This window comes from Oreochromis niloticus, linkage group LG11 (assembly GCF_001858045.2).
Source record: "Oreochromis niloticus isolate F11D_XX linkage group LG11, O_niloticus_UMD_NMBU, whole genome shotgun sequence".
NCBI classification, from domain to species: Eukaryota; Metazoa; Chordata; class Actinopteri; order Cichliformes; family Cichlidae; genus Oreochromis; species Oreochromis niloticus.
Genome location: NC_031976.2, coordinates 16,269,356 through 16,292,509, shown reverse-complemented (window position 1 = coordinate 16,292,509; position 23,154 = coordinate 16,269,356). Strand labels below are relative to the sequence as shown.

At 37.7% G+C, this 23,154-nt stretch overlaps 1 protein-coding gene across 1 annotated transcript; it reads left to right on the top strand.

Moving 5' to 3' along the window:
- The first annotated feature begins 273 nt into the window (after positions 1 to 273).
- On the top strand, positions 274 to 13,341 carry LOC102082169 (urokinase plasminogen activator surface receptor). Its single transcript, XM_005466226.4, has 5 exons — positions 274 to 426; positions 11,818 to 11,928; positions 12,007 to 12,150; positions 12,506 to 12,616; positions 12,732 to 13,341. The coding sequence occupies exons 1-5, from the start codon at positions 381 to 383 to the stop codon at positions 12,932 to 12,934; spliced, it is 615 nt and encodes a 204-aa protein (XP_005466283.1). The 5' UTR covers positions 274 to 380; the 3' UTR covers positions 12,935 to 13,341.
- Positions 13,342 to 23,154: the final 9,813 nt, after the last annotated feature.

Genomic DNA, 23,154 nt, shown 5'->3' with positions numbered 1-23,154 from the left:
GATATAGGTCCTATGAAGTCTATTTATATATATGAGCAAATTTATTTATTCTTTTTTTAAGTAAGAACATTTATTTACAAAGATCATTGTTACAAAGGCCCAGTCCTGATACAGAATTAAGCAATAAAAAAACTTTGCCATTCACTTAACTTGAACCATGTGGAAAATAAAACAAATAAATGGACACAAAGAATTGCTGCAAAAGTAGGAAAAAAACTTGAATTCTGTTTCAAAGGCTTGTTTTTGATAGTCAGGTTCTTTCACTGTCAAATGCAGAATTAAGGAGTGGTCAGACAGAGAAGACCACTCCCCACAATGAGAATTACTTCTAACCTGAACAGAAACTAAACTGAAATTCACTTCTGTCTGACCATCACATAATGCAGTTCCTTGTGCTGATCCTTGGGATGGTGCTGCTCCCAAAAGGCAAGTTTTTGTTCAGTTATCTGTTCCTTAACATTTTTAAAACAGTAAGTTCTGTAGTATTCAATGAAACGTTTCCTTACTGAATGCTTCTACAACATGTGTTAGTACAAGGTTTGTGTACCTTCGACATAATTGACGTCTGTAGTCGGGTGCCCTCGTGTTCGCTCTGTTTACGTAGCTCTATTAGCTCGGTAATTTAGACAGTAGGCTGTTGACAGAGTAACGTTAACGTTAAAACGGTTAAAACAATGCTTGTGTAGTTGTGTCGAATTGTATGCACTTGTGGGAGTTATATGGTACGTTTAAGTTACTCTGTCTTTCGCAGACAGCAAGATGTAGGCTATAGTTAACCTTAGCATAGCTTCCCGTGAGCTGAAACTCCCCACGCGGATTTGGGCAACCAAATAGAAAAGAGCGTGGCTGCTGCTGAGCCGTCGCATGGTCCTCCACCAGCCAAAAAAACTTGCTCAAGTTCTGCGTGGAAGTATTTTACAGTCAGTGCTACAGATAAAACCAACGTAATATGTAATGTGTGCAAAAGTCATTTCAGCAGAGGCAGAGATATCAAAAATCTGTCAACATCTGCTATGCACAATCACATGCACTTAATTTGAGGAGGCAACATGCACTGTGTGTGAGGATGTGGCTTCTCTGACTTCTGTTATCCCTTGTGTGCAGGCTCTCAAGACTGCATTAACAAACTTAAAGACAAATGCGGATGTACAGGCTTTTCCAGAGGCACTTAAAATGTTGACCACATTGCAGTCTTAGTTGGCTCAGCACTTCCAGGCTGTCTTTGATGACTCCTCGGGTCATTACTTTAAAGCCACCCTACTGGATCCCCAATTTAAGAGCTTGCCCATGTCACTACTTAGTACATCAGAGTTTGACAGGCTTAAGGCGGATGTGGCTGCAGAGGTGGATGCAGAACTCCAAGCGGATGATGTTTCTGGGGTACCTGAAGCTGCCAGTTTGAGACCAGTGGGCAAAAAAAAAAACCTTTTGGGGGTCAATGCACAATCTTGCTAAATCAAAAGCCAAATCTCCCTCATTAGCTACTATGACCTCCCTTAAGATAGTTGAGGGCTACTTAGTTGAGGACAGCACTGAATCACTGACATCAGATCCTGCAGTGACCTTCTGGTCAAAAATAATGCAGCCACAGCAGGCCCTGGCTCATGTGGCAATGAAATATCTCACCTGCCCCCCAACAGGTGTCTCCTCTGAGAGGATCTTTAGCACAGCAGGAGATATTGTGTCTCCACATCACTCCAGACTGCTCCTCTCACATGTGGAGGAGCTTGTGTTCACAAAATACAACATAGAGAAATTTAATTGAGAGTATGTTGGCAGAAGATATCTTCTTCCAAGTGAAATATGGTTAAGTTATGGTTAACATAAAAAAATATAAAACACAAAAACATAAAAAAACCCCATAAAACACAAAAAAACATAAAATAGTAAAAAAAACCATAAAATATAAAAAAGAATAAAAAAACATAAGAAGAAAAATAAGAATAAGAAAATAATAAGAAAAATTAGGTTTCAGAATAAAATAAACACTTATGTTAAATTATTGCAGAGTGTCCGTAATCAAACAAACAAAATAACTGAAGTATTTGGCACTGTCTCCACACTGTAAAATATAACTTGTTGTTTCAACTTAAAAATATGAGGTAAAGGGCTGCCTTAAAATTTTAAGTTAAGTCAAGAAATAGAGTTTGTTCTTATAACACAACCAATTGTTATCTTAATGAAAAATCACATGTTGTCTAAACTTTCATCTTAGTTTAGTTGACTGAGATTTGTTAGTCAGTTCAACTCCTTTAATTGTCATTTTTACTTGGGAAAACCCTTTCAGCTAAATTAAAATAATTTATTGTTTAAACTCTTGTCCTAGTTCAGTTGACTTGGGTTTTTTAGTTAATTCAAATACTTTAGTAGTTCTTTTAACTTAGGAATCTATTTTAGCTTAACTAACATAATCTGTTAGCTAAGTTGATTTAAGTTTATTAATTAACTGAGCTCCTTAAGGTAGCTGAGTGAACTTGTAAATCAGTTTCATTTTAATTATCAGAGTTGATTGACTGGATGTAAAGAAAAATGTGTATTAAACATCTTAAGTTTTGTTTTGTTTTTTTAGCTTTCTAACATCCATTTCAGCAAAACTACCTGTTAGGTTTATCTTAGATCTCAGGTTTAAATATCTACATTCCTTTAAATTAATTTTCTGTTGTTTACAGAAAAAAAAATAAAACCCCACAGATTCCATTAAAGTCTATCTGATCATTTCATACAGAAAGTTTGTTTTAAGAACATGACAAGACAATTACTCATGAGCACCCAACATTCACCATTTATTGTGCCATCTTAGTCATCTGAGAAACAGAAAAATCAGTGACGTAGCTCATCAGGCTCACAATCCATCAAAACTCAAAGGTTGCTCCCTGTGAAACAATAAATTTGAACTTGGTCTTGAGCCCAGTTTGGGTGAAGATTAAATTCTGACCAATACTCTCGGAGCAGTAGTGATTCTTGTGAAGTAACAACATAAAGTCTGCATTAATGTAATGTATCAACGGGACACTTGCTATTTTAGAAAAGTTATTCTTTACATTTACAAAATTTTTAAACTTCATTGTGCTCAGTCACACCTGTTAGCATAAAACTTGAAATATTAAAATAGTACAAAACCTTTGATAAGTGACAGTAAAGATCAGTTTATAACAAGTAAGACATCAAACTCTTGTATTTGTCTTCGTTTACAATTGCAACAAATTCCACAGAACCAATATCTCTGAAAATGAGTGCATGCTTCTGAAACATTTGATAATATGAATATTTCAGAAACATTAGTTTGAGTCTGCTCAATTGCAAAACAAAGGAAAAACTACTGACTTGCATGAGATAAGCATCTGCAAAGTCCAGCATTATATTGTTGTTCACATAAGTTTTTTAAACCATGAACAAATGAGTAATTGTCTAATCTGAAATGTAAAGTGTAGTCATTTAGTGACATACAAAAGTGAGAATGAGAACTTGCAAGAATAAAAAAACAAACAGTAAAATAAAAACTGTCCTTAACACTAAGGCAATTGTATGCTGTGAGCATACAATTACAGTTCTGCATGGCTTTCTGCAAGAGTCTGTTTCTTAGACCATGCACTGGTGAGATGCACTGCCTTCCACCAATGTTCATTAGGATGTTCTGAATGACTTCAAAGATGTCCTTAAGTTCCTTTGGATAGTCTATGTTGAGGGCAAAAAGAAGGCCCATCAGCATGGAAATGGCACTTGAGACATCCCTCAGATTAGACAAGATTACTGCCGCCTCAAGGACGACCAACACATCGATGATGTCTTCTTCTTTCACCATCGCAATGCCAACTTTCATCCTCTTAGAAAACGTGTCTTCAATACCTGTCGGCTATAAAAGGGTTCAAAGACAAAAAAATAAATAAAATTACACAATTACAATTACACAATATCCCTTGTGCTTAAGAATTCATGTCTTTCCAAAGAAGAGCCATACTGATGCTTTGGATGATGGTGATTGGCTTTGGGTAACACTTATTAGCTGTTAAAGTTTTTTCAGAATGAGATATGCACCCCCATGTTACAAATCCATTTCTTGCTTTAAACAAAGACCATGTTCATAAATAACTGAGCATGTCTTCAATTGCAGAATTCAAACAAAATTTTCAATTTAAATGGTAAATGGCCTGTATTTGTATAGCGCTTTACTAGTCCCCTAAGGACTCCAAAGCGCTTTACACATTCAGTCATTCACACACATGGGTGGATGACTGAATCGTGACTCAAGAGTTGACAGTTCGTCTTATAATTGGAAGGTTGCCGGTTCGAGTCCCGGCTCCGACAGTTTCAGTCGTTGTGTCCTTGGGCAAGACACTTCACCTGTTGCCTACTGGTGGTGGTCAGAGGGCCCGGTGGTGCCAGTGTCCGGCAGCCTCGCCTCTGTCAGTGCGCCCCAGGGTGGCTGTGGCTACAATGTAGCTGCCATCACCAGTGTGTGAATTTAAATCTACTTATGCTAAATATTGGCTGTGCTCTAAACCAAATCTGGCTGAGAATACATGAAATGTGCAAACTGCAGCTACACTACAGGATCAGATTATGGCTCCATAGACAATGCTTCTTTAATCAGTTTATTGATTAGAGTTTATTTTTTCCCCCTATATTAACAGCATGAAAAAAGAGCATATAGACATGGCTGAACAGGTTGCATAATTGGCACTGAATATCAACATCCACCTTTACCCAGCTGCCCAATGACTCTCGGCCAGTAACCTTTAATTGCTTACCCAGTCTACACAGTCTCTTTTCCAGGGTCCAGGACATTTCACCAAAGTATTGCCCCCACAGCTGTAGCAGCCACTGCAGCCCCTTAAATATCCTAATATCTCTGCCATTACAATATACAATGTGAGAAATCAAACGTAAAGCTGAAGTGAACAGTACAGCAGCGAAATGTCAGAGACCCTGGTGAAGACATGAATAAACACAAGACACTAATAATATCAATGCTAGCTTGCCAGTTAGTTTCTCTGAAACCCAGACCAACTCCAGTGTCAAAGATCTTGTAATAATACATTTGGTGAGGAAAAAGTACACATGTACTTTTTAATTTAAAATCCACTGTGGTGCTGTCATTATTAAATTTACTAAAAGAAACAATGCTAACCTTCACAGTCTTGAAAGTGTGTGAGGGATCTTCCTTTAGAAAATGAGGTCCTCTGTCCTCTTCCTTTGTGTAGGGCTCTGGTCAAAGAAGTCAAAAAGAAAACAAAAACACTTTTTAAACAGTGTTTATGAAGCATGTAGACAGCTCCAAATTCACAGCTTTTTGATACATAATTCCATCAATATATGATTATCATTGGAGATTTTGAATCAGGCTTATCAGGACATTCAAGTAGAATATGATATCCAACCTACCACCAATATACACAGATTCTGTAAAAGTTACCACACTAAATGTCCAGTTGTGAAATATGATGACAGACTTTACTTATCAGCTTTCTTTCAATGAGTTCATCAGTTGAACTGGATAACCTAAAACTTAAACAAAGGATTAGATTTCGCAGTTGAACACTTACATCATCTCCGAAGCATCTTATGAGCCTAGTTAGCCCTCCTATGCCGCTCTTGATTTTGTACAGCTCCACGAACCTCTCCATAATGGTCAAGCACACCAAAAAGGAACCCTTTCAGGTCAACAGATGTAAGACGGGCAAATTCTGCTTCAACCTGAGCAATAGAAGAAGAGGGGTGGAGAGTACAGGCAGAATAAAAAAAAGATTCTTTGAGACCCAAATTTAAGCAAACAGTCATCTGAGGCCCATTAGAGAAAACACAAACACACAAAAGCAAACAAACAAAAAGATGCACTTTGCCGTTCAGCAAACAAGGAAGTTCAGAGAACAATAAGCTCTGTCTTGAAATCTTTTAAAGTAGAATGATTGTGAAAATGACTTATGTGATGTAAAACTTTAGTAAACGTGCGATTAAAAGAACACTGAGTAAAAGGACAAGTAACAGTTTCCTTATTCCTCAGATGTTTACCTTGATGAGCAATACTGTTTTAGTCCAACTGCCTCATTAAAGTTACACAACAGGCTTTTTACATTAAAGCCAGCAAGTCCATTACATACTCCCTTTTTAGATCTGAAATACTGTGCACATTCTGTGTATATGTAGTGGACAGCAATTTACCCAAAAGAGCGCAAAGTTTGCAAGTCCACCTCATTTAAATGACAAAGACAGATGTGATCATCTAGACCTGTGAAAATAAATTAATGACAAACCTGCAGTTATAGATGTTATTACAACCACAAGAACCTAAACAGTCTGCTCCATTGCTTTTGTTAATGAATCATTTGTTGGTAGCACGTCTGAATATTTAGTTTATGCCACCTGCATGTGATCATCAATAGTGCCATATTACTTCTTAAGAAGTACCCTGACACTACAATCTTTATATCATTTGTTCTACAGAGCTATTAAATTACAATATAATCTGAGGTGTTTCCAGTATGACAAAATGCACAAATTGTAACTTACCATTTGACTCCACTGACAAAAATAAATCCCCAGCATCAAGTTTGGCTTCACAGACCTAAAATAAGTAAAATAAAAATATATGTTATAATGATATTGTTTTCGCCATTTATTCATGTTTGCTAATTTTCTGACATATAAACAATGTTAGTTTTGTTACAATACAGAGAATGCAGTTTAATTAAAAGGTAAATTATGCAAAAAAAAAAACTTCTGCAGTATACCATGCCAAAAATCAGTGTCTCTGATGCCAATTATTTTATCACTACAGCTCTTTTAGTATGGAAACTCACACAATCTAGTCATACTGATCACAAGAGTTCAAAAATAAGTCAAAATAGTGAGCTGTTGTTAAGCATAAAGCATTTCAGGGTAACAAATAACTGCACAATAGAATTAAAGCAAAAAATAAACACACTGGAGGACTATCTGATAAAAACTAATATAATGCTGGTTTGTAGACCATATTTTGTCTCAGTCCTCAGTGCACTCTTGCAGCTTAGCATGCAGCAGTTAATAACAACTTAAGTGATTACATAGGGGTAAACAGATGACAACAAGCATCCGAGTCCTGCCAAAAAGTTCTTTTTGAACCCAGTCAGTTATTGGAAATATTGCCAAAATGAACTTCCACCAAAATACAACAGCCTGTGAACTTGAAAGAAATTTACAAGTACAGAGACAATATGAAATAAGCTTTATTAATTAGCTGAGTTAGCTTGCTAATATCGCAACAGTGGTTGAGTGCACAACCTTAAAGCTAGCGGCACAATACTTGTGATTTGGTCAGTGCCACATTAAACCCATAAAAAAGGCCATGTGTCAGTTTATTAGGTCAAGTTTGGTCATGACACACAAGCTGGACCTTGTCGGCTAAAGTTACATTAGCTAAAGCAAACATTTCGGTAAAAGAGAAAAACACACATCATGCCATAAATTCAAAACATGTTCCAACTTTTGCAGCTCTCTTTCCTTATAGTTATAACCAATGTTACTCACCTTGAAAGCATATTCCAAAGAAGACGATTAGAAAACGTCCAAGTAAAGTGAGCATGTCGTTAACCGCCAATTCCCCATGATGCACCTCGGTAGCAGTCACGTGAGGCAGTTTTGAATCCTGCTGTGCTCAACTTACCCACATTGTCAAGTTCACATAAGTTGCTGATTTAGCTGGACATGAGTTTTCAAGTTAGCTTTTTTTGGTGTAATTGGGACGTTTTTAACTTGTAATTCTATGTTATAACAACAACTTCAGTCATCTATCGTCAAACTGATATAGAATAATATGTTGAAATAACAAACATCTAGAATTACATTTTACAGTGCAGCTTTCAGATAGACATAACATTAATGAACCTATTGTAAAGTACACGCGGGGCACACACTGCTTTATTTGGGGGGGGGGGTTACCTCAAAAGGTTTTGGCACCATTATGTCCGTGATGTATGGGTGGCTGGGAATCCCATATCGCGGCTCAAGTACGCTGAGAAGTCGGCGAAATCTTACGTCTTCCATGACCGACAGTGGCCAGAGCCTCTGTTATTTTAACTGCCCGTGGATTTTCTCTTGACATTTTTCGTCGCTTTTCCAAACCCTGAATTAAAGTTGGCTATTCTGGTCTTGCGTTAGTCTTAGCAAACTAGGTGTACTCCAGCGCATGATGTGTCCTCAGATATTTTATTAAATTGTTTATATTAAACGATGTATTCTCCTTCCCTCCCCTGGACACCTTACCAGTACACAGTTTGCACTCGGCCTTGCTTCTGTCGTCTTCACATATTATGAATTAAGTTCACTCTGCTGACATTTTGTTTAGCATAGCTACAGGAGCCTCCAGTTTGTTTTATTTATCTGGAGCCTCCAGTCTCACTCGCCTAACCCTGTTCCTGTTTAGCGCGACATGTCCCCCTAGCGGCCATCTTTTAACTTTTACGAGTATGAGTACACACACATTTTATGGTATCGGCCCTGATACCTGATACCAGTATCGGTATCAGTGCATCCCTAATGGCATATCCATAATTATTTTAATAGATATAATTAAATAATACTTACACTATAACGTAAATTAGAAGTGTAATGCAAAAAACTGGATGGTTACGCCTATTTTGAATTTTACTCAAATACAAATACAAATACCCCCCCCCTTTTCAACAAATACAAATTCAGAATAAAATACCAGGTGCTTTGCACAACTCTACCTTCTACAAATGATTGTACTATTCATTGTACTGTTAGCTCTCTATTAATATCTCTAACTTATGAAAGAAATCTTTTAGTCATTTTGAAGAAATGAACATTTATTATTGTTTATTTAAATATTTATTTGCTAAATTAATTGAAAATCACAACAAACATAGCAGTGCTTGCTCAGTACATTTTATAATTCGGCTAAGAATGCATTGCAGTAAATTACTTATCAAGTGAAACAGCTTCACTTGTGTCAACAGGGGGAGAAAACAGTATTTGTATCTGAAGTATATTGTTTATTACAGTCAGTGGCCAGTAGGAGTCACTGTGTCAATGTGCAGATGGGCTTCAGATTTACAAAGTCTGGCTTTGCCCACACCACACCAGCACATTCAGCCTTTTACTGAAAGCCTCAGAACAAGTATCACTTCATAAAGGATTGCTCAGCATTGTGTGCTTATTTCATTGATTGGCTTACCTTGGAAATGTGTTGCTTAAAAACTGATGTGCATTGCATCCCAAAGAAGTTTACCAGACAGAGCAGCAGCTGATGGAGCAGTTTAACATCTATTGCAAAAGCAAAAGGGAATATGCAACAGTCTTTGCTCACTTGGTTAAGGACAAGCTAAAATGTATCTTCAACACGTGCATTCTATATTAACATTTCAAGATAATTGGCAAAGTTCATTTATTTATTTCATTCATTTAATTATTTGCCATATTGTCATATTTATTTTTCACTTGGTCATTATGAAACCTTTAAGTTGCACAATTATTCTACCCTATCCCTAGCATTCAGGGGTGGCTGTACCTCAGGAGGTAGAGCAGGTCATATTGAAAGCACAACTATATATACAGAGCGTATTAAAACACATACATAGACCGAGAAAAAGAAAGACAACTGAAGGTCTGTCTGTCTGTCTGTCTGTCTGTCTCATTTACTTATTTTTTTTTTTTTTAAATCTTGGGACATTATTGGGGACTTTTATAGTTTATTACTGGGTTTCCTCTCTTAACATTCTGATAATATTAGTATCTGGGATTGTGAAAAAGTCTTCAGCCCTCTCTGAAGAGGGTATTTATGTTTTTGGCAACAAAGAATAAAATCCAGTCTGCCAGTCCAGACAGGCAGAGGTGTCAAAAGTACAGACATTCTGTACTTAAAAAATACTCCAGTAAAAGTTAAAGTACTGATTCAACCTCTTTACTCAAGTAAAAGTGTAAAAGTCCAGACAGTGAAATGTACTTAAAGTAACAAAGTAAAAGTAGCTTTTTGAGGGTGTTTATTTTAAATTCAATTATTTATATACTGTCAAATCACAACAACAGTTGCCTCAAGGTGCCAGCTGTTTTTGTGCAAAGGTAACTGAACCATGTGTTTTATTAATGTAATAATAAAATAATAAGTAGAAGGGAATATGAACTTTATTGTTGTCTAAATTTAATTCTAATAAATGTACTCAGCTTGAATCAGTTAAGTAGAACATCAGCAGAGAAAAAGAAGGAAAATAAAAACTAGCCCTATTTTCTGTTGATCACATTGTAGAGGATGACTTTGCTTCTAAACAGGAAAACTCAATTCAATTCAATTCAATTTTTTTTTATGTGTGTATATATATATATATATATATATATATATATATATATATATATGACAACAATAAAGGCGACCCTAAAATAGGTTGAAATGGCTCAGCGTGGGGAAAAGAATCACAGCTCACAATAATTTCTCTTGAGAGCTCCAGTAGATTTTCTTAGTGTACTAATGAACCTTTATTAGGTTCATTAGCTAGTATTTAAGTGAACTGCTTGTGGAACTAGGCTGGTTCTAGACAGGCATATATTAAGGGGTGGACAGAAATGTAAATGGGGCTCATGGTGGCAGTGGAGACAGGAAAGGGGTAGGGTGCTCTGGATAACTGTTTTTGTCATGTAATTGTATTGCACTTTGTACAGTCACGTTTGTTTTTCACTTTTTGCTTAAACTGTACAAGAAATGAAGCTTTCTTTAAGAACCACCATACAACAAACTGACATTTAAAAAAGGCTGTTTGGGGAAAAAATATAACAACAGTACTTTCATCAATGGAATAAAACAACCTTACAGAGGATTCTGTCAAATATAGGAAAGAAAAATAAATAAAACATTTTAATAAAATTAAATGAAACGAATGGAATTAAAACTTAATTAATTCAGGTCTTCAAGCTAGTTTTAACAGAGTCCTTCAGCAATATTTATACTAAAAGAATAATACAGAAAAGATGTTATACTATTTTAATGATAGACGGTTCTAATATGTATTTAGTAATCTAAACCCAGAAAGTGCAGAGTTGTGGGATAAACTACATGGAGCCAAGAGGTCACATGATCTTGTGTTAAAGAAGTAAAATATGGATCTGTTATAATGTCCACAGGGAAAATTCTGTAGAATGTAATTCTACTAATAGACTAGTAATACTAGTACAGTATATTTGCACAAGAGTTTTGTACATGGATTTTGAGTCATTAAATTCAGTGGCCTATCCAAAAGCTAGTCAGTCATTGAAGGTAACCAAAAGGACTAAAGCATTAACTATGCTTTAATCTTTCCAGCTTTCACAAGATCTCAGAACCATTTCTAAAAAGGGGCTTCTACCCCTTAAATAACAGTCTGTATTTGTAAATGTATTTACAGCTGTTATATGCTGTGCATATAACAAAGGCAGAATTAAGGAGTGGTCAGAGAGAGAAGACCCCTCCCCACAATGAGAATTACTTATAATCTAAACAGAAACTAAACTAAAATCCACTTCTATCTGACAATCACAAAAGATGTTTGTGCTGATCCTTGGGATAGTGCGGCTCCCTTAAGGCAAGTTTTTGTTTAGTCATCTGTTCCTTAACATTTTTAAGAAGGTAAGTTCTGTAATATTCAGTGAAACATTTTCTTATTCAATGCTTCTACAACATTAAAACCCAGTAAAGTCTATCTTCCACAAACAATTGTACTATTTGTTGTACTGTTAACTCTCTATGATTGAACCTATTTATTTTAGTTAATGTTTTGGAATTTGTCCATCCTTTGTAGACAAGAAAAAATGTTTTAACTCATCTTTATCTTTAAATATTTTCTTTTTTGTCAGTCTGTGCGTTGAAATGTTACGAATGCATACCATCTGGAAGCTGCAATGCGAGAACAAGAGATTGTCCTTCCAACACTCAGTGTGGTTCAGCCAGAAAGATTTCAAATATGGGTAAAATGGTATTTTATAGTTCTTATTCTATTCTTTTCTGATCTAACCGAGTTTACAATGGTTCTTTTCTGATTTCAGGTGGTTCAGAATATAAATTTATAGGGAGAACTTGTGTTCCATCTGATCTGTGCTTCAGTGGCTCAGTCAACTTTGGATTTGTCCAAACTGTATTTAACACCATGTGTTGCACCTCTGATCTTTGCAACTCTCAAGATTCCCCTGGTAATTTACACCATGTTTCTTGGTATTTTGAAATGGTATTTCCTTTTGTGGTAAATAAGTCTGATTTTATTAATTATGTGGAAAAAGTTACAAAGTGAGGTTTAGGAAAATCATTTTTTTCTCAATCACCATGTTCACTTGTTGACCTGAGGACAAAGTAATCCATCTGTGAAAAGTTATTGAACTTCTCAGTAACACAGTAAAAACTGTGAAATGTTTATTTTTTCAAAATTATGATGTTAGAGGCAGACAGTTTTAATAACCTAAATGTACATTTTTTGAGTATCTGATGTTTTTGGCACTTGGATAAAATAAACAATAAAACAAATATTACGTATATCTGTGTGCTTCATAGATTGGAGCATCTCCTCTCCAAATGGGAAAAAGTGCTTCCAATGTGACGGAAACGACTGCACCAAAACTCTAACCTGCAATGGAAATGAGGACTACTGCATCTCAGCAGCAGGTACTGGGCCCACAGCATTAGGTTTCTGCATGTTTGTTCTTTTCTGCTCAGTTGAAGGTTCAGAGATTCCTTTGTTCAAAGTTGCAGCACAATAAAATCCTTCTTGTTTTCTCAGTGCCTTTAGGAGGACAAACTACTAAATTAAAGGGCTGCGCCTCCAAGATGATTTGCTCAGGTATACAAACTGCGCAAATCTCAGGATTCATTGGAGAAGAAATCAGCTGCTGCCGGGGTGACCTCTGCAACAGTGCCAGCAGTACAACTGCCCACCATCTGCTTTTTGTGGCACCGCTGATCTCTTTGATCTTGTTCTCTTAGCTGATGGGAAAAAAAAAAAAAAAAAAGAACCCATCACAGCCCAGTTTTTCTTCAAACCTTCACAATGCTTCCAGTCATTTCCCCAGAGCTCACTAGAGATAGAAAGTTTCAGTTTTGTTACAATTACAAGTTACAATTTTGTAAAATAAGTAAATGCTTAAAAAGTCATATAGTAAAGTACAAAGTGTGTATACTCATTATTGTTACTTGTACTCTCCCAGCAGCTAGCTGCTTTCCATGAGTGACACACAGATGTATAGCCAGTATTCTTTTGAGTGTGACAGCTTCAGTCTTCTTTTAGATCTTGGCAAAGTGGTGACACATCAGAATAACCTGTACTTACATACAATTGATTTAGCTGATCTGTAGAACCTTCAGCACCACTAATTAAAAGATGAGTCTATGTAGCTGTTTGAGCCTGTATAATTTCGTTGCTGCGTGTATTAGAGAAAATCTAAAATAATATTATATTTATGAAAGAGGAAAACGATCAACTGCAACTGGATCTGCAACGCCTGACAGAATTAATCTCTAGCTCCCCTGTACTAGCTCCACAGCATGCCACATCACGGTCTGCAATTTTTGAGGATGGAATGTCAACCACACCTGCACACACTAGTAAGCTGGTGCCAATCAGAGGTCAAAAGGGCACACATCAGCCTGAAAATGCTCCACAGGTGCCAATCGGGGATGAGTCTCAATGTCCAAAGAAGAGCCAGCATGGCCTGACTGAGGAGCTCACTCACAGTCTAAATGAAGCAGATCTTGAAAAGCAGCGCACAGTCAAAATCAATTTAAGTTGAATCGTCCCCTGATTCTCAAGATGTCCTTCCATCCTTGCTGACTCATTCAGTAACAGTCCATTCCCATTTGCTGACACCATGAGAGCACTTACAGAAGTGTACGGGCAACCTCAACATCTGCCCTTAAAAAGGATCACCAAACTGATGGATGGACCCAACATTAGAAGTGGTGACATCCGAGCCTTTTGCACTCTTAAGTCCGTGCACCAGTGGGTATTTCTGCTACATGAAATACCATTATGTGGTGGCCTCGCTGGATCCACTGTCCACCCGCTGTATCATGACCCTCCTCCAGGATCCCCCCACCCAAGGGAAATACACCGCTCTCAAGGCAATGCTGCGGTGGTGCTACTCCTGCTCTCTGATGCAGAGCGGGCCGAGCAACTCCTCTCTCTCGTGCCTGGGTGATGGTACTGCTGTCGAGCTCACGCAGAGCACGCTGTCCTTGCTAGGAACACCAGCACTCTGTAGTGGCCACAACCACTGACGATAAGGAAAGGCTGCTCTTCATAGAGAACTCACGCTCAGGGAGACGTTTTCTGGTTGACTCCGACTCCCACAAGAGCCTCGGGAACTCTCTTGCTGTCTTTGCATACCTCCACAATGGTATATTATTTACAGTGGCTTGCAAAAGTATTCGGCCCCCTTGAACTTTTCCACATTTTGTCACATTACAGCCACAAACATGAATCAATTTTATTGGAATTCCACGTGAAAGACCAATACAAAGTGGTGTACATGTGAGAAGTGGAACGAAAATCATTCATTCATCATACATCATTCCAAACATTTTTTACAAATAAATAACTGAAAAGTGGGGTGTGCGTAATTATTCAGCCCCCTTTGGTCTGAGTGCAGTCAGTTGCCCATAGACATTCCCTGATGAGTGCTAATGACTAAATAGAGTGCACTTGTGTGTAATCTAATGTCAGTACAAGTACAGCTGCTCTGTGACAGCCTCGGAGGTTGTCTAAGAGAATATTGGGAGCAACAACACCATGAAAGAACACACCAGACAGGTCAGGGATAAAGTTATTGAGAAATTTAAAGCAGGCTTAGGCTACAAAAAGATTTCCCAAGCCTTGAACATCCCACGGAGCACTGTTCAAGCCATCATTCAGAAATGGAAGGAGATTGGCACAACTGTAAACCTACCAAGACAAGGCCGTCCACCTAAACTCACAGGCCAAACAAGGAGAGCGCTGATCAGAAATGCAGCCAAGAGGCCCATGGTGACTCTGGACGAGCTGCAGAGATCTACAGCTCAGGTGGGGGAATCTGTCCATAGTACAACTATTAGTCGTGCACTGCACAAAGTTGGCCTTTATGGAAGAGTGGCAAGAAGAAAGCCATTGTTAACAGAAAACCATAAGAAGTCCTGTTTGCAGTTTGCCACAAGCCATGTGGGGGACACAGCAAACATGTGGAAGAAGGTGCTCTGGTCAGATGAGACCAAAATGGAACTTTTTGGCCAAAATGCAAAACGCTATGTGTGGCGGAAAACTAACACTGCACATCACTCTGAACACACCATCCCCACTGTCAAATATGGTGGTGGCAGCATCATGCTCTGGGGGTGCTTCTCTTCAGCAGGGACAGGGAAGCTGGTCAGAGTTGATGGGACGATGGATGGAGCCAAATACAGGGCAATCTTGGAAGAAAACCTCTTGGAGTCTGCAAAAGACTTGAGACTGGGCCGGAGGTTCACCTTCCAGCAGGACAACGACCCTAAACATAAAGCCAGGGCAACAATGGAATGATTTACAACAAAACATATCCATGTGTTAGAATGGCCCAGTCAAAGTCCAGATCTAAATCCAATTGAGAATCTGTGGCAAGATCTGAAAACTGCTGTTCACGAACGCTGTCCATCTAATCTGACTGAGCTGGAGCTGTTTTGCAAAGAAGAATGGGCAAGGATTTCAGTCTCTAGATGTGCAAAGCTGGTAGAGACATACCCTAAAAGACTGGCAGCTGTAATTGCAGCAAAAGGTGGTTCTACAAAGTATTGACTCAGGGGGCTGAATAATTACGCACACCCCACTTTTCAGTTATTGATTCATGCTTGTGGCTGTAATGTGACAAAATGTGGGAAAGTTCAAGGGGGCCGAATACTTTTGCAAGCCACTGTAATCTTAAAAATCTTTGAGATTTCCCACGTACCACCAGAGAGAGCCCAAGGACCACTCATAGTCCTCGTACCACAGTTTGAGAACCACTGTTTTAAGTCATTAAACATATATGCTGTGCAATCATTTCATTCTAGAAAAAGATACAATCAGCAAGATAATTAAAAGACTCCAAACATCATCTGGTTACAGTTGCAGATATATATCACAGTTAAAGTGTGCTTAAACTCTACTAAAGTTTACTTTGAGAACCACTGTGCAAATAGTCTGCATAGTTAAAGCATACTCTGCTGAAATTTAAAAAAAAAAAAATACAGATCATAAAAATAAACAGATAAATAAATGGCCTGTATTTGTATAGCGCTTTTCTAGTCCCTAAGGACCCCAAAGCACTTTACACAACCAGTCATCCACCCATTCACACACTGGTGATGGCAAGCTACATTGTAGCCACAGCCTCCCTGGGGCGCACTGAAAGAGGCAAGGCTGCCGGACACTGGCGCCACCGGGCCCTCTGACCACCACCAGTAGGCAACGGGTGAAGTGTCTTGCCCAAGGACACAACGACCGAGACTATCCAAGCCGGGGCTCGAACCGGCAACCTTCCGATTACAAAGTGAACTCCCAACTCTTGAGCCTCCCAACTTTTGCAGCCTAATAAAACTTCACCAATGGAATAAAACAACCTTAAAGAGGATTCTGTAAACGAACTGATTCAAAAATAAAAAGAAAGTAACCATTTTAATAAAACTGAAATATCAATCAAATGAACTCAAAACTACAACAAGTCAGGTCCTCAAAGTAGTTTTAACAGGGTCCCTCAGCAGCATCAGGATTAAAAAAATAATACAATATAGTTATAATTCTACATTAATGGTGGAGATTTCCCAATATTTCGAATTAATATGTATTTAATTATCTAGACACAGAAAGCATTATGGTCCCTTAGCCTTTCTTTGGCCAGTTGGTTGTTTATCTTTGCAAACAACAGATAAAAAACTACATTGCTACATGGAGCGCAGAGGTCACATTATGAGTGGTTTTGTCTTAAACAAGTAAAATAGAGATAATGTCCACATGAAGAATTTTGTAGAAAGCAATTCTTGTCATAGTAGTAGGCAAATATTTGTTTTTCTAGCTCATTAAATTTGGTTAGTGACTTGTCACTAACTCAGTCATTCAAGTTAACCAAATCATATTCAAAATATGCAAAGTTTTATTGGCGACCTATGCTTCGGTCTTACCAGCTTCCGCAGGCTCTCAAAGAAGCATTGCAGAGATGCACACAGACAGAAAAATCCCCCGAAGCACTTCTAATAACCTGAGTGTTACCAAGATGACTTATCTACAAAGTTAGCAATAACTACTGTTGCTCTCTTTAGGAGTTTTTCCCCATCTAACATGGTCCCCTTTGGTGGCATCTGGTGACCAAAAAAATGACGAGCAGCTTGAATCTGCAACTTGAAATGAACTGCTTCAATATGATTCCTGAGGTGACAGATTCTGTCTAATATTATTTCACAATTATGTGTCGTATCAGGATACTTTTGTTGTGTTTTAGATATGTATGTTTTGGGGTGACAAAATAATGTTTGTTTTTCTGTTTGATTAATAAATAATTTTGTGAGGTTATGCCTCCACATGCATATGTGAAACTAGTTGACAGGTACGTTTCTGTATAATATACACTACCAGTAAAAGTTTGGACACGCATTCTCATTTGATTGTTTTTTCTTTATTCTCATGACTATTTACATTGTAGTTCAAAACTATTAATAAACACATATGGAATTATGTATTAAATAAAAAAGTGTGAAATAACTCAAAATGTGTTTTATATTTTAGATTCTTCAAAACAGCAACCCTTTGCTTTGATTATTGTTTTTGCACACTCTTGGCATTCTCATTTCAGGTGACTACATCATGAAACTCACTGAGAGAAAGCCAAGGGTTTGCAGTGATGTCAACAAAGCAAAGGGTGGCTACTTTGAGGAATTTAAACTATAAGACAGATTTAGACTCATTTATCATTTTATTTCTTAGCTACATAATTCCATGTATGCTCATTCATAGATTTGATGCCTTAATTGAAAATCTACAATGAAAATAGTCATAAAAATAAAGAAAAGCCATTAAGTGAGAAGGTGTGTCTGTTAGTGTCATATGTTATGTGTGGCAGGGAGGAATGGAGGACCCAAAATGCAAACTCACTGACAGGACTTAACTCAAAGCTCAGCTTTATTGCTGGACTCCAGGAGAACAAGGCAAACTGAAAAACACATGAACTAAACAGGCAAGCAGGCAGGCCTGAGGAAGAGAAAACACCTTAGAAATAAGGATAACCAAAGCCAAGAATAACAATTAATCAAAGAGTATTAAATGAAAACCCAAACACTAAAATATTTTCTATAACAATTTTTTATTTTTTATTTTCACAGTTCTTTTATTGGAGGATGAAACCATCTGGGAGGAGTGCCAGATAAGTTTTGTATACTGGAAAAACTCTGAAACAGTGGAAAGATTTTTAAAATATCTAAAAGAAACAGCCGGATATGACTCAATTTTACTATAAATCTTACATGTCTGAAGCCACAGAGCAATGCTGTGTTGAAACCAAAATTTATACTCTGCACTGACCTCACAGGCTGAGTCCTGAAAAACTAAAAAGTTCAGTTAGACTAAAGGTTTGCCACTAAGCAATGTCCTTCAGGAGAACAACAGAATCAGGTTGGTCCTGATGTATGCACACATACATGTTTCAGATGGACTCTGGCTTAACATTGAACTTATTATTATGAAAGAAAAAAAGTTTTGCTGTGACAGCTTTCCAGGTATTTCACAGGAGTCAATCTGAGATTTATTAAGATCCCAAATACATTGATCTCTTTGTAGGAAATTATTAAACAAGCATATTAAACAGTATTATTGCACAGTTTTAGGAGTCAGGCCTTTTCTAAAGATTTTTATATTTCAGACATTATGATCAAGTACTACTGCTGACAACAACAACATCAATGGTAAAACTTTAGAGTAATAAGCAACTGGTCTCAGTCTGTCCCCATGCCCACAGCAGTCATTTTCAGAGGTGTAGGTGTGGAGAAAGGATAACACCTTTTATTTTCACAGCTACAACATGGACTCAAGTCTAACATTCATGGACATTTCTGGCTGTTGGCAAAATCTTATGTTCAAAATAAATTAACTTTACAAATACATGGGCAATTATAAACTTCCAAGAGTCTCAAATGCATGTCGATTATAATATTTCCTCTGCCAGATATTAGAAGAACTTTTATATTTGAAAGGTTTTTTACTTTTTTGCACCCTCCTACCAGACATTCATTCCTGATAGGCAATTATACTAAAAGGTCCTTAAGATCTGAAAGTACAGGAGCATGAACAAAAGAATAGATAACCTGAAAATATTAATGGCCTATATACTATATGTAGCCCTGATACTCTATGATTATAGTTAAAATATCATAAATAAATAGACCAATTATCAGAAGAAGAAACAATGAGCCTTCAGATATCAAAAATACCAAAAGAAAGACCAAAAGAATCACAAGCCTTTAGCAAATGGTTCATCAAGGATTCCAGTTTTTCCTGAGCATGGGTTAGTGGAGCTGATTGATCTATAAACAGCAAGTCTCTGAGCAGAAAGTTACAATTTTCTGGATAATTGAAGAAGATACCAAAGACAGTAGGAGCTTGAAGACAGCCTTATTTGACACCACCGTTCAGAAGAAAAGCTGTTGAACTGGGCAGTCCCATTTATATCAGTGTGGATGGTTTCCAGTGTACTCTACAGCTGTGGTGGACAGCCAGTCTTTGGGATGTCTGTTTACTTTTCCCACTTTGACATTAGCCTACTCACTTTGTGCTCTGTGTGCACTGTGTTCAATAAAGAGATAAAAAGTAGAACTTGACTGTTTGCATAAACCTGCCACCCATGAGCGATTAAAATTTTAGCAGTCAAACTGCTGCATTGCTTATGCTATTTGTTTAACTATTCACACTGTTACACTTTACAATGGAATTACTTGTTGGCAAATGCAACTGGTTCTTACTGTGTTGTTTTAAAGTTGATTAGTAATAATGTTGGATATGTATTGAAAAGGCTTTGCACACTTCACAAGCAGGTATCCCACTAGCTAAGTGGCAATTTTCATATTAGAAGCATTGTTGGTGATAACCACCAGATTTTTGTCGACAATCCCCCATTCCTGTGCTGCATTTTGCAGGAGCTCGGCAATGTTCGCTCCGGTGTGACTTTTATGTAATGTTCGAGTTTGTAGAACGTAAGACAGCAGTCGCCAGTCCGCTGTGAGATAATGAGCTGTTATAGTCACATATGAATCCACAGCCCGTGAGGTCCATGCGTCGCAAGTTAATGCAACCCTTTCTGATGTGCTCAAACTTTCCTCAACTTTACGCTTCACATCTATGTAGAGATTGGGTACGGCTGTGTCCGCGAAAAAACGTTGTGATGGTATTACATACCTGGGTTCCAGCGTCTTGAGCATGTAAGAAAAGCCCTCTTTTTCCACAATGATATAAGGACGCAGGTCTTTGCAGATGAAGTATGTGATAGATTGTGTTATTTTCTTAGCTCGCTCTGAATTGGCAGATAGCTTTGTTAAGCTAAGAGTATCCAGCGTTGGCTGATTTTTCAGTTGAGCTGATTTAGAGCTAGCTTTGCCGTCCTTGATTAATGCTATTTTTGGATGGTGCCATGTAAGATGGGCCCTCATGTTCGTAGTATTCCCAGAGTACTTTATTTTCACACGACACACCTTGCAAATCCCATGTGTCATATCCATCTCATTTGTACCATCCTTGTTAAAAAAATCCAAAATACATCCAGCTCAACCGCAGTTTATTTTCAGGAGGGGTAGATGTTATCAGAGTGAGAGTGTAATCAGCTGTTTGTGTGGATGGTTCAAAGTTGTTATAGCAGTGGCAAAACTTTGGTTCTGTCCTCAAGTGTTTACAGGAGGGCCCCACTTATTGTTCCTTATTGACAGTAACACTCTTTAATGAAACAGAACAGAATTTAACTGAAATTAGCTTCTTGTCCTTGGCACACTGAGCAACTTCAGCTTTATACTGTACAGGTCAGCTGTTCAACAATAAAAATCAGGTTCATATAATCAAATAGTTTGTGATCATGCAGCTCTCCTAATCCTTGAAACCCTTTGTACAGTGCTCGGCACTTTCTATCAGATGAGTTAATCCTTATATCAAAAGCATTTTGATTTTTATTCATCCTCTTCTCTTTCATCTTAATTGCCTTACAGTTTTTAGAGATAAACACTTCCATACACTTCATTATGTTGGTTAGCACACCTGCAGTGCTCTCCCTCACATTCCCTCCTCTTGATTTTTGACCCACTAATTCACATTCTCTCAGCTGATGGCTGGTTTTTAAAGAAGTGAACCTGTTGCATCTTTGTATATAAATTACAGTGCAGTTAGTAGATCACCCTGTGATTGTGACATCACATTAATTTGCCTCAGTAAATCTGTTGAATACTATATAAGACAGACATACTTTCAACATTTAAGTTTATGCTTTAAACTTCCCTTTTTGATACAGTTTATGGTTAAAGCTGGAACAGATAGCCATTAATACTCCCTTAACTAAGCTTCAAAAAGTCTAGGGTGCTGGTGGCTTCACACAAAGCACTGAGCACTTCTTCACTCACCTCTTTTCATTCTGTGTTTATGCACCACTTTGTATGTAATCATTAGTTATTAACTTCTAGCTTTCCTCCAGTGTGTCTTTTGTTCTTTCTACCTCCCCTCATGAGCAACCTGTTGTGAGAGATGGCTACCCCTCCTTGAGTCTGGTTCTGCTGGAGGCATCTTCCTACCCAATGTCACCAAGTGCCTTAAGGGGACTGTTGTTGTCATTTGGTGCTCCATAATGTTAATGTTCGAATTGAATTGAATGTACCTAACAAACTGGCCAGTGAGTGCGTAAAAGTAATTTTCTGTTTCTGTTCTCTTGTTTTACTGAACACAACAGTTAGGGAGTGACATGACAGGAATCCAGATATATAGGGTGTTTAAGTAATACATGTTCTACAGAGCATACACAGGAATGTTGTTTTGTTGCCGGATGTTTCCTTAGAACTAAGAAAAGCTGTTGTATTGTGGTATTCATCAACCTGAAACAAACTGACTACCTCAAAATGTCTTGCTTCATTCACATCACACTGGTTGAGAACCACTGGTCCAACAAAGAAAAAAGCTTAATGCTACTGGCAGTTAGCGTTAGCTTTCTGCTTAAATTGTGATGGATACAAATTATTGCTTGGAATAACTTTCAGTTACAAATGCCAGGAAAAAAAAATGTAAAAACAGTAGAGTGAAAGGGCAAGAGAACAGTATAGCATCTTAAACCGGTATTTCTGATTTTCAGTGATACTGTATACTGTACCTTATTCATACACGTGATGATATTTTCTGCAACAACAAAACGTAATTATAATTTGTGTGTGCAGTAACTTTCATTACTCCTAAACCACAGTAAGTTTTATTTTTTACTTTGTGCTTAACTGGGCAGCAACTTTTAATTATCTAGACTCAGAAAGCAGTGTTACAGGTCCTATGAAGTGTTTCTAATGTGAATGAATGAAGCCTTTATTTGTCGCTTGCAGTTGCCTGCAGCGAAATTGGACCCATTCCAACTGTACATACATTACACAAATGTCACATAGGGGAGACAGATCAGAACAGGTAGTGTAAAGAAAAACAATAAAATGTACAATACAAAAGTGCAGTGGAGGAGGAAAAAAAGAAACTCTACTCAGACTGAGCTCCTGATAGGGGATCAGTGTGAGAACAGAAAACAAAAACTCCTCAGCACAAAAGTTAATGAATCTTCAACGCCATGAAAACACATGGCAAGCAACAGGGTTCGATAAAGCGGTTAGTTAGAGTGTGTGCGTGTGTATGTGTGTCCTGTGTTCAGCCTGAGAGAGTGTCCTTTTACTCAGTTAAGCCAAAGTCAACAGTCCGCAGCCTACGCAGGTGGCCTTGAAGGATCTGGGCAAGAGAGTCAAACAGTCTTCGTTATCAAGGAGAATTTTGTTGTTCTCGTCAGCGTTGGCACTTAATCAGAAAAGTAACAAAAAACATCCAAAACAAACAAAACTACAGATATCAAATCACTCAGTCAACTCTTTAAATGTTAATTTAAAATTCAGCCATAGTGGAAAACCAAAAACAACAATATTCAATAAATAAAACCAGACCGCGGCTCTGCATTTTCATTAATTGT